This window comes from Laccaria bicolor, genomic scaffold (assembly GCF_000143565.1).
Source record: "Laccaria bicolor S238N-H82 LACBIscaffold_78 genomic scaffold, whole genome shotgun sequence".
Classification (NCBI taxonomy): domain Eukaryota; kingdom Fungi; phylum Basidiomycota; class Agaricomycetes; order Agaricales; family Hydnangiaceae; genus Laccaria; species Laccaria bicolor.
Genome location: NW_001889949.1, coordinates 110,401 through 125,064, shown reverse-complemented (window position 1 = coordinate 125,064; position 14,664 = coordinate 110,401). Strand labels below are relative to the sequence as shown.

The following is a 14,664-nucleotide window of genomic DNA, read 5'->3' as shown; positions in this document are numbered from 1 at the left end:
GACTTGATCAACTTCTTGATAGACAAAGGAATCAGTGTCCTTCACCTCGTCGACTTCATCGTCAAGAAATCCGAGGTCGATGAGTTGATCACAAATAAATGAAAGCAATCCCCGTCTACTAGCGGGTTGTTGAATCTGCTCCCTCATATTCGGATATTCTTCGTGACAGGCCTTTCGTATTTTCTTCCGCTGTGTAGAGTGGGCTAGTCCGAGAAATGAAATAGGTTTGATTCCTACAGAGAGTCTCAGAAAACATGAAAAAAAAACAGGAGAATGGATCTGGAAATGCTACCAAATAGAATTCGGACGATGGTACTTCCAAATATTGCCGCAAAAACACCCGTTAGGAAGGTCCATAAACCTCCGACTTGGGAGAATCCTTGTAGAACGGACCTGCTTCTATAGTCCTGTAACATCCTTGATTCGGAGAGATCATATTGCATAATCACACGGAAGGTGGAGACATCGCGACCCTGCAGAATGAGAGGACTTGCTGATGCCAAGGGATCAGGATATACACTGAGCACGCGTGATACCGGAATAGTTTCGTAGGACTGAGAAAGAACAGAGCTGTGGTCAATAATAAACAGAAATTCAATGCCAGCATGATACCCACATCAAATAGACTTGCAAAGGCAGATAGGCGAGGACTTTTTAACAATTGACGCAAGTCCCAGGTGATTACACCAAGCAAGTTGACACCTGGAAGTATTGTGGTGCCATGTGTTCTTTCAACCACAGTACGAGTATCATTGGTGAGACCAATCATGATCTGCACAGAGTTTCTATATGAGTCACTCATTACGTCAACTGGAAGGCCAATCTTTGTAAAGTTCAAAGTTATGAGAAGGTCTGGAGTGAAGTTTGGGTCTGGTAGTGGGAAAGATGTTGGAGTGTCTGCGTAGAAAAATAAAAACCTCTGTGATGCCTGCACATTAGAAAAAAAAACATGACCTGCCTTGGAGAATTGGCAGCCTTGAATTACAGGAGAATTTGTCCACTCGAAATCCTGTTATGCCCTCTGGCTCTGTTCCTTGGGGTAAGAAGTATTTTGCCAGTGGATCATAGAGGCATGGTAAATTGGCCTTAGGAACTGCAATGATAAAAGAATAAATGCTGCAAAATGGCTAGATGGAGTGAACTGACTCTGGTTATCCCATAATGGTGTTACATTGGCTACACTTGAAAAGTCTTCTAGATCTGATCTTCCCAAATATGGTATATACCATGGAGTGACCTAACCAACATCTCTTTCAGATGTATCCAAGAGACATTTAAACAAAATGATACATACTAGGACCACATTCCATGTCAAAGTGTCACCTTTCAAAAATAAAGGCAACTCAAGGGAACGGAGATCTTTTGTTGGTGTAAGGCCAGTTTCTTGAATGGGACCTAAAAAAACATTGATGACCAAGGAGGAGAGAAGTGTTAAAATCAGGATGGTTGCAAATAATCCTCTTGAAATGCGAATCATATTGGTCTCTCCACTGTAAATTGTTAAACTGATTTTTCAAGACTGGCATTTAGACAACACTAACCTAAAATGTCTCTTCCATGCTGCATGGCCGAACAAGACTTTGTAAGGTTCAGAAACTTCTTTTCCCAAAAAGTTTGAGGGTGTTGAGCTCCAAACATGTCGAGTGATGTAGATAGCCAGACATCCCAACCAAATGAGCACTTCAAGTACCAAGCTGATGAAGATGACCCAGGATAAAATAGTATAGGTGATCACTGAAATGTATGACCATGGATTGATTGACCCCAGTTCTGTCATGTAAGCTGCAATATCTATAGCCATATTCAAGTAAGTTTAGGGATAAAAAAAGTTGAAACATACTTGTGATTTCAAACAAGAGGGCAGGAAGATCGGCAAAGCCATACTCAAACTCCAAATTAAGGCAGCTAAAAGTTCTGGTATTAGCATGATAGAACAACCTCATGATTATATTGACAACCATACCTGACCAGATGATGCAATATAATAAATATAAGCATTGAAAACCAAAGGAAATCTAGCACATTCAAGCTCTGAAACACAGGAGGGAGCAATGCCATGCATGCAAAAGATGAAAGGAGGACAACTCGTAGAAGAATTTGTCTTCCAGAAACCACGAATTTCATATGAGTGGATGACATATAATATTTGGTTGACATATTGGGCATAGTGGTTTCACTAAAACAATAATTTTAAGAATTTTTCTACTATCTTTAGAGGCTCACTCACTTTAAAAATATGAGAGATGTAGATCTACCAAACATGATTTGGTAGGGTTTGAGATTGTCTTCTGCAGTGAGAGCTCGGTGATGCAATAAAACATGCTGTTGAGAGAGATAAAGGATCAAAGATCCCATTCGAAGAAGTGCCTCAAGGAAGAGGAAGATTGCGAGGGCACAGTAAACAACTACACAATTTTCAGTTGGTGGTCGATGCCACGCAACATCAGTAATTGCTACTATTTCTGTTGGAGCCGCCATATTAGTGTTGTGATCGGATAGTCCTGAAGTTATGGCCATGGTGATGAATGGAATATAATATCCAATGCCTAATATGATAAGTGCACTGCTCCGCTGGTGAGGTGACTACATACCTGCTACTTCAAGCAGCAGAAGTGGAAGGTCAACAAGTCCATAAAATGGGTCCAGGTTGAATGTCCTACAAAAAATGAGTATAGAAGACCAAATAGATTTCAAACTTACAACAGAAGGTGGTGTACTAAAGTAAAACTGACCACACCCAGTGCAAACCAATGCTGAAGAAGTCTAACTGACAATTTTTTGTACTCCCAAAGAAGTGGGCCGGAGAAGAGGAGTAACAATGAGGCTACGCATAATGGAACCACAAAGCGCAGAAGATAAATTCTAGCAGAGAGCAGGAAGGGCGTCTTTGTGGGCATTGCGACAAAAGTCGGAGACATAAAGATTGTCAGCGCGAAGTTGGGAGCTTATCACTGGCAGGAGAGGAACCTGTGGAACGTCAAAGAATGAGGAGCGCTGGAACAGTCATTTTGACAGCGATCATGAAGGGTGCACATGAGGCAAGTATGAGGCTATGCGGGCCTGTTGGTCTCGTGTCCGTAGAATCCCACTTAGATCCGACTGCGGACAGGCGTTTCCTATAACAGTCAAATAAGAGTGGGAAGGCATGAGGCAAATATTCATCGCAAGGTGAAACCAGTGCCTTCGCGCTTGTCCTTGTAAAGTTGTAACTTGTCATGTCGGCTTATCCTGACTGCAGGGCTTAAGGGTTCTCGCGCGCGATTCCGAATTACCAAGCGTTTATCGAGATGGCGTCGTGGAAGGAAAGACAGCGTTGATTAGGTAAGGCCAGAATAACGTTCACTCCTTGCACATCGACCAGCTCGTCCCAACAAACAGCCAGTTTTCCCAGTGAATGATGGCAGGAACACCTATTGCTCGCGCGTCAAGGCGGAGGTTCAGAAGGGGACGGGCCGCGTCAATGGCAACTTCCAACAGCCGTCGATGCCACGTCTAGTCCATTGGGTAAGCTTGTCTCGAAAGATCTTGAGCTTATTGTGGCTAACATAGTTTTCGTTCCAGATCACTGCAAATTTGCGCCGCTGGGGCTGGAAGGACCTGTTGGATGAGGTGGATGGCAACTGACGATTGTCAGGTACGTTTGCGACGTGTACGATTTGAATACGTGGAACTGATGTGCCATTTTTATAAATTAGACGTGTACCTGGAGCTTTCTCAACAACGAAATTCGCCAACGACGTCGATCGGAAACGGCTCTGACGGCAAGGAGTGGTGCTAAGATGATATCTGCGAGAGACGGTGAGCTTGGTGAGATCATGAGGACCTGAAGAGAGTCAAGTTAACAAACCTGTTAAGCAGGGGGTCACATTGGTCTATTAAACGATGACCAACAGCTTCAGAACATGAACATCAATCTCCACCGCCGTCCCACCGTATCTTTACTCTATCAGCTGGCCGATTGATAACGAGTCAATGGCCCTGACTTCTCTCCCGCCCATTCACGTAAACCTACGGCGGCCTACGAAGATCTAGGACAATCCTGGGGGCGGGGGAGATTCGAAAGGCAGCAGTACCTTTGTCGTTCGCGGCGCCACATTCCCGTTGCACGCAACTTCCCACTTTCTCTCATACGCTTGAGTCGCGCAGCACAATCGCTGGGACGGTCTATTTTTCTTTGAACCCGTCCCCGGCCATGAACTGGCAGGTGTCAAGCTCAGCGTAAGTAGCTTCCTCGATATACTCTTTATCTTTGGCATTGAAATCGGATCCAGGTCCATTGAGGTTCAAGACTGTACCCACCATCTCTCCAAGCCCTGGTGTTGAGAATGTGCATTGGTCAAACCACCAATAGCGTACGTCAAATCATGCGGAAGGTTACGTCACATGCCGTCGTCCTGCTCACGATGACCGGGCAAAGTCAAGTTGGTCTCCGCGTTCCTCCAACCCAAACCCAATACGACCTTGCTCAGGGCATAGACGCCCACCTGGTCCGTCATCATTTCCCCCCCCATCTTTCTCGACCCCAACTTCCCCACAATCGTTTGAACCACGTCTCATATCCGCCCTGGCGAACCCCACAGCCAACCCACAGCTGCTGAAATTCCTGAGCGGCGCGGGTCACGAAATCTAAAACGCCATGCCATACAGCTGACTCACATATACCACCGAAACGAAACGTTGGCGTTGGACCGTCCGAAAATCTCAATGGTCGATCTACATCGATGAGTGGCGACACCAGTTACGCTACGGTATGAGTTGTTTCCCCTAGAGAGAGCCCATCTTAAACATTGCTCTTGATAGACACCCTCTTCAGTCGTCAGAGCATCCCTGGTACGTGTCCTACTTCGCCAGACTTGTGTTTATCTTACTAACCGTCCTTCTGTGAACCAGCTTCTCTCGGCACGTGTGTCAGTTCTGCTAATTTCGGCGGATGTTCAGCAATTCACAGCATCTCTGCAAAAACCAGGTCTTCGTCGCCGCCTCTCCTGCGTCTATCAGACCAGTGCACTAGCGCCGACCTTATTACAGCTGAAGATGCGCTCTGCCTCGTCGTTGTATGTCCCACCCTTCCAGCCATACCACCCCACTTTCCTTACTTGTTTTCTCATAGGGAATAACAATGAGACTCACTCCGACCGGATTCACCGCCACAACAGATACCTCATCCCCAGCAGCAAAAAACCACTACATCTGGCTCTACTGCCCATTCGTCTAGCGCCACAACCTCATACATCCCCACCTCCTCCATTTCGATCACCACTTCGACTATCAGCTCTCTGGGAGGTCCTGGTGTAGTTGCAACATCTGTGACAACCACTTCGCCCAGTTCCAGCGGCGGCAACGGAAAGTCAAACATGACCACGGCAATCGTCACAGGCGTGGCAGACTTTTTAGCGCTGGTTCTGCAAAATAGGGGGTTTGTTGTGGTTCTGTAAAACCTGCTGGAAGAAAAGGGTTCAGGCTGTAGCAAAAGAGAGGTCCCTGTCGGAACATTCGTTGAAGAGGTTGGAGCGACATTCGCGAGAGAATGTTACTCTATATTCGGCTGGCTGCTAATGTCATCCTTGTCATGCATCTCCGTCGTAAGTGTCCCGCTTTCTCCTTTTATTCTTTCGCGACTCTTATGCTTCATGACGTGGTTATAGAACCTCACTGAATCTTTTCGCTTCCCCGGCTCCATTCTTCCCATTCGCAGTTTCCCAACGTACCAAGAACTCCACAAGTCTTTGGTATCGCAAAATGTTGCTGGCCTCGATTGCGATGTGTTCTCTACGCGGCCATGCATTCGACTTGGGTTCATTCGACAGTCGAGATCCCCCGAGCCGCTCATGTACTCTCTCAACTACCTCAATTGGCCCTGGGGAGCCAGGGTTCATCAGAGGGGCGATGGTGGTGAAGAGGAAGAGCAGGGGGGAAGGGGGAGGAAGTGGATCATGGTGTCGGGGTGGTGAGCGGGGTGATTACCTGTCGCCCGCCGATGACGTGTGCACGATGGAGGACGATCAACTACGACGGGATGACACCCGCTCTGAAGGACGAAAAAGTGGCACCAGCCCTTTCCGCCGGCGGGGAACCTCCGGCGACGTTTTACAAGCTTGCTCGACTCTTAGAGGCCACGACATAAAGAAGTTCTATAATGTTGTCACAAACGAACTTCCTTCTTATCGGGAATGCATCAACTTCTCGCTTGATTCCATGCCGTTTTCCACTTTCCTCTGTAGACGAATTCCAGTCGACTCCCCACAGCTGACTCGAAATGTCGTCTGTTAAGCTTGTAATGTACCCCTTTCCGTTGCCTCCCCGTTCAAGGTGTGGTCAATTGTGATGGGGTACCACCACCAACACCAGTCGCCCTCTACCAACGTTCAGCAATGGATCGTTTTGGCTCGCAAGGAGGATGTCGTTCTTAATTTCGACGACATCGCCTCTTTCCACAAGTGCATCATGTATAAATTTCCTTCGCCTCGTTGGTTTGTCGGCGTGGACTCCCATCCAGGGACCAAGGGGTTTGCCGTTTTCAAGAATCAATGAAATCGACACACGTCTGAAATGGCCTATAGACGCATGTATATGGGGAGGAATCAGAAGGAATCGTTATGGATTACATAACAGAGGCTGAGCAGACTTTTCAAGAGAGAAGTTTTTGGTCGTTTGTGTGTGGTCACTAGTCACTAGTCCTCACTTGCAAAGGTCTTCGCCGAGTATTGATTTGTTCGATGGCGTTGAGCACACGTTGAAGACAAACACCATTGTTCGGCTTGGTTTTCGGGCGTTTTCGCTGCTCCCCATGTTGAGATCAAACATAAGCTATGTACATCATCCAAATAAATTGAACGCAACGGTACACATATGTATGTGCATAGATGACTAGTCGACGATAAGCGAATCAGTATAAACAGTGTGCAACCCCTGAAATTAGAAATTATGGAGAATTAAAAGGGTTGCCTGGTGAGAAAACTCAGCGAGAAGGTGGGAGTTCGGTGTGTATCCCTATAGATCATTCTATACATTGAATCGTTACGGTTTAAAGAATTCAGGTGTCCTTGTCATCGATTATTCAAACTCGAGTAGCGCAGAGTGGATCATAATGGACCATCACTTATCGGGCAACAGAGGAGGTGTCTTCAATTTTCTCAGCCCCAACGCCAACTAGAACAGAGACATACGGAGGAGGATTTGTGTTCAACACAATAAGAACCAATGCCGTACCAGTAGCTCTTTCCCTATCCGAGGAATGGTTGAGAAATGGCGTTGTTTGTACTATTTAGGAGAAGTTGAAGAGACTCACCATCGAGGTCCATAGCTGCCTGATTGACGGTTCACGAAGGCACTGCAACGAAGAAGAAGAATCGATGACAGAAGGGGGGAGAGGTTTGGAAGAGGTTTTCTGTTACTCGGTACAGGTGATGAGCAAAGTTGTTAGCTAATCGGGGGGTAAACAACGGTTGTTTGTTGGAAGGTCAAAGAGCTGCCAGGGTTCATGGTATGGGGCGATTCTCGAATCAAAAGGACAGGGCAGAGCCACTGGCACCGCCGGGTCGAAAAGAGCTGTAGCCCTCTCTTTATATATTAGATAAAGCACCTTGAAATTCCGCGTTGAATATACGAGTTGGTTGTACATTCCTTTTCGTCATCATACGTTGGAAGCGGATGAACGGAGTGTGGGGCGGGATGCTGGAAGCAATAGCTTTGCCCTGATATGGAAGAAATACTGGTCGACAGCGGGGTCGAAAACTGGAGTTGTCAGGGAGGCAATGGGTTGAACATGGGATGGGAGCTTGAGCCTGGATTGCTTTGATTGTCAGATCTAGCAAATGACGAGCAGTAATGGTTGAAGCTTTGAAGACGTACTGCATGACAGTGCATGTTCATCTTGCGTAAAACCTCTCTTCTATCGCCCTTTCACGCATTACGCATAAGTAAGGGAGACGAATCACGCCGACGGCCATGCCAGCGAAGAAAACCTGGGAAAGGCCGCAATGTCCACAATGAGTTGATAAACTATAAGAGCCAGTTCAGTTTCAAAAGGAGGGCTGAGAAAGGATAGTATGCCATCGGTGTGAGTTGAAGAATTTCGTTGGAGGAAGGCGTACCTCCGAATCCTCGAAAATTTCCATGATGTTTCTCGTCCGGATCGCCTCCGAGTCGCCTCTGTGGAAACCTTCCCGTCTCTTGTGCTCATATGGCCTTGGTGTTGTTCAGGTGCATATGATGACCGCGGGAGCACAGAAGTGACCATTTCTGATCTTTATCCCAAGCAACCATACTCAATTCGAATACGTTGTTCAAGTTCGTTCCAAAGCAATGAATGACTTACCCCCGTCATCGTTCCTACCCATCCTCCACGTTACTACCATCCTTTCCGCCTTGATGTCGTCGACTTAACGACCGCAGGACGCGAGCTCCGTTACCCATGGGCCATCGCGCAGAACAATGAGCAGCATCAAGATTTGGTGTCAAGGCGCAGGAGGCGTTGCCTTCTTTAACCTCAACACCAACCTCCAACGTAACTTCATTGCAGCCCCTTACCTTTGTGGACTGACTGGTCGATTAGGAAGAGATGCCAGATGGAGACTTTGAAGTCGTTGGGGAAGGGACGGCGGGATTGTTCGCTGATGAATAGTGATGGAGGTCTGGACAGACGGAAAATGTCTTTACCATCACCACTACGAGGGGGGGCGAATGAAAAAGGGCAGGGGTTCGAAACTGGAGACCTCTACCACAGCTTTCCGCTTTTCCCAGCGCAAACCACAATCATTTCGTCACCGCACATGGCCTCTTGCTCTCAGACCGTGTTACAGGGGATCCCTGTTCTTATCGTTCTAGGTGTTTTACGGGTCGGGAGCCGAAAACTGGAAGGCTGTCTTCAAACATCGAAGAGCCTCTTCCTCCAAAACAGCGGAAAGCTGCAGGTCATTTAACGGCCAAATTAGGGCGGCAAATCCATCATCATCACTGCGCACTTTGGGGTTTGCCACATCCTCAACGTACGCCGACCTTATTACGACCTTGTAACCTGCACGATCGGGGTATTCAATTTGCCTTGTGGCGATAGGTGGCAGTCGGATTCAAATCCACCACCCCTTTGATGCATCCTCCTCCTTGCGATTGTTACGGTCGCCTATCTCAATCCAAACTTTTATCCGCCATTCTTCCCAACAAACTGAATCTTCTGTCTCCCCTCTCATCGTCTTCCTGCCTCCTCTTCGCTTTTCACATTTATAAAAATCGACAGCTGGCACTCAGCCGAACCTTGGATGATGTTTTTGACTCGTAACGAGGAAGAAACAATACCCTTTTTGGAGGCCTCAAACCCGAAACACGCGCGTTACCTCCTCATGCTTTTACTTCGCTCTTTGTCCATGAAAAGCCTGACTCAGGCTGGTGCGCCGTCCTCTGTATTTGTCATTCCCAAGTATCAACAACCGCTGCTTCCGGCACAACTTACCCGCATTTCTCTCAACCTATCTCCACCCGTCGTCAAGTTTGAGTTACAAGCACCACCCCCTCGTCCCGCTTGTTGAACGACAACCCCCCCCAGCTGTCGATAAAGATTTCCACCCCATTCCTCATATGGCCGGTCATTTTGTGTCTTATTCGCTTCGGTTGGTGGGAAGCCGTGCTTCTGAAGCGATTCGAAAGTGCGGTGGCCGCGACCAGGACAAGAGGCGGTTCGGGACGAAGAGTGGCTCTTTGCGAAATGGTGGGGATGTAAACGGTCAACTTAGGGGGCAATCAGGGCGTAGTAGGCTCTAGTTGCCTAAACGTGATGGATGCGTTTGGAGCCCGCAGCGCCATTCACCGCAGACGCTCCCTGTGATGTTGAAACACGCCTGTTGGGGGGTGGGGGATGTATTGACGTTTTAAGGTTCTCCATGTATCCGGCATCGTTTGCGACGTTGGCAGGTCTCCGTTTCTGACCCCATCTCATCATCAACATTCTCACTTCTCCTCTTCGCGTTTTCTCTAGCCACCTCCCTCCCCCTTCATTATCTTTTGTGGATTGACCGCCTCTCAGGCTTACGCAGGCACCTTCCCATTCCCATCCCCACGCATCCTCAGCCGCCTAATTGAAAATGGGTTTTATTTCCCAATCCAAAGCCGCGTTAGCTCAGGGGTCGAGCACGGAGGTTTTTGAGGCTTCGCGAAGCGGTGGCGGGGTCGTCTTTGGAGTCAGATGGTCATAGGCGACGAGAGGGCAAGGTCGCAAGCTCATTTGTGTCGGGTTAGATGTTGTTGTTGAGGAGGCTGGTCATCCCCTTGGGATCAGGATCGCGTTCGCTGCTCACCGTTACAGCCACCAGTACCACAATCCTCCGCTTCATCATCGCGCCCACCCTTGTTCATCTTCCTACATCCACGTCGTGTGCCGACTCACCTGCGGCTGCTCCCTTGGCTTCCCACTCCATTCATTTTCCCCTTGTGCCGCTCATAAAACTTCCCATCCTGGGCAGCATTGACAACCCCTGTATTGGCCTTCTGCATCGTTTCCAAAGCAACTTGTCTTTCTTAATAGACTCAAGCCAATCTCCCTCCCTTCTGCTGGTGTTGTTGCTGGGGGGTTCGAGAACCAGGGGCCATCTGGATCTTAGCAGGTTGCTTGTGATTTTCGTGTCGTTGGCTCTGACTGGTCCACCTTTGGGAGATGTGATGCGATTGAAGGTGGAGCAGGGAGATGGCATGTTCGGGCGGAGCGTGGGTCTCGCGGATGGGTCAAGGTGCTGAATAAATGTGAGGTGTGAGAGGGACGTGGGATGAGCGGAGTGGGATGAGTGTTAATGACGAGAGCGACCAAGCAAAACTGGAGACATCCTCCCTATGTTGTTCGAAGTTACATTCTTTTTCACAGGTACTATTCAGTTCCACTGTGACGCAGTGGAAGTCGGGTTACATTCATATCCAAGTTGAACAGGAAGCAGATAAGAGGGAGGGGGTGCTTGCGACTTTTAAGATTGGTGGTGCCGCTAAGGACTGGAATGTTTCGTTGTTAGTTGTGATCACGGGCGATCGAAGGTACGGTATTCATTCCTCACAGCTCCTCTTTCAATCCGAAATTTGACTCCCCAGTTGATGAGGACGCTGAGTAGGGAGGTGTTCGCAAGGTGTATACCCTCCACAGTCATGCCGAAATGTTCGTTCCTCAAAGTTGTGACCATACTACTTAATTGGAGGCACGGCATCCGCTCCTCCTCCTTTTTCCTCCCCTCTCCTCGTCTTATTGGAAGTTTAAGGCTTCTCTGCAGGCAGCTACGATCCATCTTTGGAGGTGCAGCGAGGCATCGCTGCCCTATCTTCGTCATGCACTGGAGTCGTGTTCGGAGTTCGTTATTACTCTTTACCTATCACTTCTTTCTGAATGCAACTTGTACTTCCCAACATACCACTTCTACGCCCCTACTTCGCCAGAATATGTTTCGTGCCAATTCACCAGACGATGAGAACGGGAAATTATGATTTCGGGAAACTGACTGAAGTTGCGAAAACAGTTGCACTGGCAACAACTAACCAAAAACTACTTATAATCGACTATTTATAGTACCTCAGCGGACTCTCAACCTGATCTTCGCCCTTGTCCACCTTGAAGCCAACTTGAAGCTCTCTCACCGCTATCGTTGGGGACACTCAACTTGGATGGCATTTAACATGGTGCTACACCCCCTTTCAACTCCAAAAAACAAAATCCATCCTCATCGTGTCGTCTAGACCAACAAGCGTTACCTCAGGCTGTACCTGATTCGGCTTCTACTACAGCCGCTGCCCCCGATGGGTTGCCATCTCTTCTTCCGATCCAAACATCTGGGCGTTTACTTCATGGGAAACTTTCCACGAAGGCTTCCCTAAGCATCCCCTCGATATTTGCCGAGGGAAATTATACAGGTGCAACATTTCCCTGGGGTTCGCAGAGTTTTCCCAGATAGTTGTTTGTAATTCTTCCGTTCTGCACGACGGGATCCACTCTGGGAGGTTCGTAATTTACAATCCCCGTTTCATCCATCTGTCACTAACGAAGGTGGCCCAGTGATTAATACGCAGATATTCACATATGTTAGTCATCATGTCCCATACTTAATGTAGTAACCGGATGTGACAACCACTCATGTAACATGAGCCCAGCCGGACCGGCCGGTTTTCTAAACTGTCCCTTAGTGATTGGTACAGCCGTGATCGTTACAATCACCCATCAGCATGAGGCAGCCGTACTTCTCCCTGACAGCGACTCCTGCGGAGCATGCACATCATTGTCCGACGGCGCAAATTGCGGCCCACCTTGGGCAAAATGCAGAGCACTTTGTAAATATACTATAAAGATTTTACATAATAATAGGGCCACAGAAGCCACTCAAACACCATGAGGACTGTCATGGGGAGGATGCATATCATCGTCCGCCAGCTCAAATTGTGGGGTACCTTGTAAATGTACTACAATGCTTCCACATAACAATAAGGTTGCAGAAGTCAGTTAAACACCATGAATGTGACCCATTGCAGACCTACATGTACTTTTAACAATTTTTTTGGAACCCAAGCAGCCTCCATTAACTATTGTATATATTATGGGTCCCACAAATACAGCTGAATATGATACACCAGCAGAGGACCTTCCAATAAAAACACATTACTTTTGCATGGGGGACACCTTTTTCTAATAGCTGTGTTGGTCTAGAGCAATATATATATATACTATGAAGCTCCATTAGAGCAGTGCAATTTTTTTTACAAAGACTCCGGCGGAGTAATGCAATTTTTTTAGAGAAGACCCCGGCGGAGAAATGCAATTTTTTTTTTACAGAAGACCCCGGCGGAGCATTGCAATTATTTTTAAAACAACTTCGGCAGAGCAATGCAATCTTTTTTTTTTAAAGAGCCTGGTGGCCCAACACAATTTTTTAAGAAACAACTCCAGCAGAGCAATGTATATCAAAGAGAACTAAGGAAAATAATGGCCAAAGTATATCTTAATAACTCAATCAATGAGGAGAGTGTCTACTGCTAACATAAAAGAATTTTACTAATGAAGGGTGATGAGGTAAATTATCTGTGGACCTACATACATGTATCTCAAAGAGACTCTGGTGGAGAAATGCAACTTTTGTTAAATTGGTTCTATTGGGGCAATGTATATGAGAGGGAACTTGAATTCAAAGAATGTTTCTACTGGAGCAAAATATCTTCTAAATGGCTCTGCTGGAGCAATGTATTTTTTTTTTCAATAGCTCTGCCAGAGTTATGTATTTCTTTTAAAAATGGCTCCACTGCAGCAATTTTTTTTTTATAGGTAGTTCTGTTTGAGTAGGCTCCGCCGGAGCAGTGCAATTTCTTATAACAATGATGCCACCAGAGTAAAGCATTTTCTTTTCATGGCTCTGCCAGAGCAGTGCAATTTCTTCTAAAGATAGCTCTGGCAGAGCAGTGTATTTTTTTTTCAATGGCTCCACCAGAGCAATATATATATCTTTGAATGGCTCTGCCGGAGCAGTGCAATTTCTTCTAAAGATAGCTCCGCCGGAGCAGTGTATTTTTTTCAAAATGGCTCCGCCGGAGCAGTGCAATTACTAATGATAGCTCCAGCGGAGCAGGGTATTTTTTTTTTTCAATGGCTCCGCCGGAGTAATGTATTTTCTTAAAAACAGCTCCACTGGAGCAATGCAGTATTTTAAACAATGGCTCCACTGCAATGTAACTTTTTCAAATGCCTCTGGTGGAGAAGTGCAATTTGTTTCAAAATAGCTCCGCTTGGGCAGTAAAACTTTTATAAAGTTGCTCCGGCGGAGTAGTGATTACTTTTTGAGATACAATCCGCATGATGTAACAATGACTTTTAACTCACATAAAAACCATCTCTGTCAAGCTGGAGAAGGCAGAATTCAAATGAGCTAGGCCCAATGATAAGTTGTTCAGGAGAAAGATAAGTCTTGATGGTTTTACTGTAAAATGTACCATTTCGCACTTTGTTTGAGGTCTGCAAAATTTAATAATGAGTTTCAACCCAGGTAGAAACCACCTTTAAAAAGCTTGGAAAAGCATGATTCCAACAAGCTATGCCCGACGATAAGTTGTTTGGGGAAGAGAGAAGTCTTGACGGTTTTATTGTAAAATATAGCATTTCACACATTGTTTGAGCTCCACAAAATGTAATAATGAACTTCAACCCATATAAGAACCACCTTTGAAAAGCTTGGAAAAGCACGATTCCAACAAGCTAGGCCCGATGATAAGTTGTTCAGAAGGAAAAAAAAGTCTTGATGATTTTCATTACAATGCCATAATGCAGTCAAGATTTGATAGAGATTATTGACGTAAAACACCTTTTCCTATGTTTGTCTATGAAAACAAAACATCTCTCAAAGATTTTTACATAGTAATTAACATGGCAGCTATGTCTATCAACTGGCTGGTTTGGAGGTTATATGGCTTGAAAATGGGTGAGTGCGTTGCTATTCGTCGGGATGCAGGGTCTGTTTGCATCCGGCGGAGGGTCTGTGCACCAGGCGCATCACCTCAATTTGGAAATGACCCAGGCACAGATTTCAACTTTGATGGGTCCCTGCCCAGGAACAAGCAGGATAACTGGACCATCCCTGTTGCGGCAATGCCTTTTCACAATATGTGGCCCTGCATGATGAATACTTGGTTACCTCTGGTTATCAGCAACAGAGCTCATAT

General features: G+C 46.6%; 2 protein-coding genes across 2 annotated transcripts; one reads left to right on the top strand and one right to left on the bottom strand.

Annotated features, from left to right (window-relative positions):
• Positions 1-245: 245 nt before the first annotated feature.
• Positions 246-2,897, bottom strand: LACBIDRAFT_335177 (uncharacterized protein; the record flags this gene model as incomplete). The annotated part of the gene is made up of 11 exons (XM_001890035.1): positions 246-554; positions 617-897; positions 986-1,093; positions 1,147-1,237; positions 1,295-1,490; positions 1,542-1,791; positions 1,841-1,905; positions 2,228-2,405; positions 2,592-2,656; positions 2,701-2,727; positions 2,773-2,897. 11 exons carry the CDS (start codon positions 2,895-2,897, stop codon positions 246-248), a joined length of 1,695 nt encoding a protein of 564 aa, XP_001890070.1.
• Positions 2,898-4,192: 1,295 nt separating this feature from the next.
• On the top strand, positions 4,193-6,124 carry LACBIDRAFT_335176 (uncharacterized protein; the record flags this gene model as incomplete). Its single annotated transcript, XM_001890059.1, has 9 exons — positions 4,193-4,218; positions 4,352-4,487; positions 4,801-4,830; positions 4,852-4,903; positions 4,939-5,054; positions 5,157-5,416; positions 5,468-5,582; positions 5,646-5,947; positions 5,998-6,124. 9 exons carry the CDS (start codon positions 4,193-4,195, stop codon positions 6,122-6,124), a joined length of 1,164 nt encoding a protein of 387 aa, XP_001890094.1.
• Positions 6,125-14,664: the final 8,540 nt, after the last annotated feature.